General features: G+C 59.1%; 1 protein-coding gene across 1 annotated transcript in view; it reads right to left on the bottom strand.

The window, feature by feature from the left end:
• Positions 1–1,109, bottom strand: part of LPMP_201090 (hypothetical protein) — a gene marked incomplete at both ends in the record, with an annotated part of 3,087 nt that extends 1,978 nt beyond the window's left edge. Inside the window, one exon of the mRNA XM_010700006.1 lies at positions 1–1,109. This exon is cut by the window's left edge and continues 1,978 nt beyond it. Coding sequence (XP_010698308.1) covers positions 1–1,109 — 1,109 coding nt within the window.
• Between the last annotated feature and the right edge of the window lie 2,239 nt (positions 1,110–3,348).

Genomic DNA, 3,348 nt, shown 5'->3' on the forward strand with positions numbered 1-3,348 from the left:
GGACCAAGGAGGTTGGGCACGTTCTCCGCCATGGCGGGCGTCGACGCCTGCGCTGTGGCGAGGGAGTTGGCGTCAGAGGGAGAGTGGTGTGGTGGCGAGTCTCCGCTCCCTCCACTGGCGGTCCACCTACTGCCGCTGCCAGCGCTACGGCGTACCAGCAGCGGAGAACTCACTGACATGCTGCTACTTTGAGACAAGGAGGTGCTCTCTACCGGCTGCAGAAGCGGTTGTGAATCCGCTGCGGGCAGCATCTCCATGTCGTTGCGGAGCTGCGTCGGCTCCTCGTGGCATCGCCGGTCACGGAGCCCAAAGATACGACGGCCCTTCAGCGCCTTATTTTCCAGCGGCACCTCCCGCAGCATTGTCGTCAGCACAAAGCAAATTTGTATCACAAACACCGTCCACGCGGCCGCAGTGGCCCACGGCTCGCGGCCGGACCATTCCACAAAGGCGTTTGTGTGGCAGAGAAGCACCCACGCGACGGCAATACTCGCCGAGACGACTCCGCAGATGACCACTCGTGACTTTTTCTTCACGGTGAAGCGCAGGCGAGCACGGAGGAGAGGATAGTCCATGTCACGCTGCGTTGTGTAGGCGTCTACCATGGCCTCCGCAACACAATTCATGACCTTGTGCCCAGCGGTGGCGACTGTTACTGCCAGGGTGGCAAACGGTGTCATGTGGGATGCGATGGAGCCAAGCCCGTACACGAGCGTTGGCACGCACGAAGTGCTGAATGGGCGCCGCTCCATCTCCTGCGTCACCGGGATCACAAGTACCCAGACAATCCGCTCGATCGCCGCGTGCGTCAGCGCGAAGACCATCGCAAGGAAAGGGATGTAGTACACGCTGAACAAGAATCGTACAACAGTGTCGAGATAAAAGGAGAACTCATCAGGGAAGTAAAGGGAGCGCACTGTAATGTGAATAAACTTGCCGATAACCGTCACGCGACGGCGCACATACAGGTACTGCGCCCTGAAAAAAGTGCGACCATGCTGCACCACCTCGCGCAGTGCCTGCGCCAACGCCGTCCCACCATCTGATGACTTTGCCACATTCGACGAGGACGCTGTGCAGCTACCCGACCTACTTTGATTCCCCTTCATCTGTGCGTGCAGCGCTGATCGGCTTTCCTTCTTTCGCTGATAAGGAAAGAAAAGAACGTGAGGAGAATGGAGAGGACTCGCAATCGTCAGCACACCGAGAGGTGAAAAATCGGGTACACGCCAGCCGAAAGAATAGAAGGAGCGAACAATGCGCAAAGGCAGGCGGGTTTTGCAGAGGAGATGGACACAAGCCAAAACGGCAACCACAATGATACGCACCCACCCACACGCTGACACTGACTGTATAGAAGTGCGAGGCGTATGGGTGGAAAGCGAGAGCGAGTTGGTACGAGGCAGCGCGTCCACGCTATGTGTGTGCGACAGCGTATTACTGCTGCACTCCTTCCTCTCACTCAGCTGCTTCGCACACGGCGCTGTTGCCCCTATCTCGCTTCCCCAGTGAAGAGGTGTAAAAGCTGCGCGTCACTGTGTGCCGAAAACCCTTCCTGCTCTCTCTCTCTCTCTATCGGCTTTCTTCTTGACCACGCGAGTGGACGGTACCTAGGCAAAGTCTGGTAGTGGAACCTGCACAATGGAATGACAGAAAGACCGAGAAGGGCAAGAAGGCGCCTGCCTAGCAAAAACCAGTGCGAGGCGAGAAACTTAGCAAATGATTTCGGCAGACACCTTGAGCAAACAAGGCCTGGATTGCGGAAGAGCACGTCTGTAGGGATCTGTGTGTACGCCAGGCGTGCGTCTGTATGCATACCCCCGCTCCTTCGCCACTGTGAGAGAGGGGGAAAGGACAAGTGGGGTAGAAACATGAAAGTAGGAAGAGTGAAGGTTGCACCGAGGCCACTACAGGGAGTCAGCAGATTCGGTTCAATTCACCCGAGTGCTGGTGGGCGTGTGTGCGATCGTGCTGCTTAGACCGAGGCGATGCTGACAGGAACGGAGAACGTCTCCCCTCCATGGCCAAAGACACGCGTATGCGTTGTACCCGCGTACAGGCGAGTGTGGGGTACCACCTGTCTGCCCAGCTCCCTGTCTCATCTCCCCGTGTCGCGCTAGTCATGTCCCTTCGCGCTGGGCACACCGGACCACGCATGATAGGTGAGCCATGCAGCCATGGTGCTCTGCCTTGACAGCATGAGTGTGGGAGTATCCCCTGTGGAAAGCAGCGAGGGAAGAAGTACCATCAGCATGAAGGTGAGGCGCGACCCCAACAGATAAGAGCAAAACAAGGGTCTGAAATGCACGGCGTACCGCTCGGTGCCCTGCTGCAGCTACGCCGTCGGCGGGGCCGTGTTCCCAACACGCTCCCCGTAGTGGTGTCTTGCTCTGTTGCCCAGCTCACGCACGCGGCTCCCCATACGTTTTATGTCGCGCCGCTTGTCGTCATCGGCGTGATGCGCCCCGTGGTGCCCTCATTATGGCCCACCTAGACGATTTGCCCAGCCCACCCAGGCAGGCGCCGGCAGTGCGGCCAGCGATGCGCCATGCCGCAAAAAAGCGCCGCCGATAGGAGAATGGCTGCCCTGCTCCTTTGAGCAGCAACCAAAATTAGCGAACCGGCGTCATCGTGACCCGGGCCGTGAACCGCGGTCACCGCAAGAGACACTCAAGCGGCTGCACTGTCAGGTTTCCAGTTGATACCGCGAGCAACTCCCCGGCAGTATGTTCTCCAAGGAAGACGATGTTGGCCCTGCAGTCGTAAGCGGCCCCCTGCAAACGTACACCTGACGGGCGGCTTCAGTTTCGTCTTGGTTGAGAGTAGCATTGAACCAGCCCTGTCGCCTGAATCGCACATACCACTGCCTCCTCCACGGCGCGACGCGTGCCTGCAAGCTGCGCATTGCTCATCGACCCATTCACATTCCCACCAGCAGCAGGTCGCGCAGCGTAGGGGGAGAGTGGGAGCCAGCCAGTGGTGCTGTCACCGCTTCCGCTACCTCAGAGCTCACACATCACCGCATTGGCACAGCTCATCAGTCATCCGGTTAGTGGCGCAGAGGACGGAGAGCGCCTTTGGCCCAGCAGCCGCGGGCGTCAGGAAAAGCAACATTTTTAGCTCTGCTACTCCACCCAGCGTCGCACACAGCGCTCCAACGTGGTGAGCAGCCCAGCTGAACGGTCGCCTCGCATCTCTTCGCGGCGACACACTGGCTCAACTCCCGTGGCCACAAGCGGAAACGCTTCCGGATCTGGCCCTGTCTCTCTCCCACCACGGAGAGGCAGGAGCCAACCACACAACTGCGGGAATCGCAGCACTCTGCGATGTCTGCCCACTGAAGTGCTG

This window comes from Leishmania panamensis (assembly GCF_000755165.1).
Source record: "Leishmania panamensis strain MHOM/PA/94/PSC-1 chromosome 20 sequence".
NCBI classification, from domain to species: Eukaryota; Euglenozoa; class Kinetoplastea; order Trypanosomatida; family Trypanosomatidae; genus Leishmania; species Leishmania panamensis.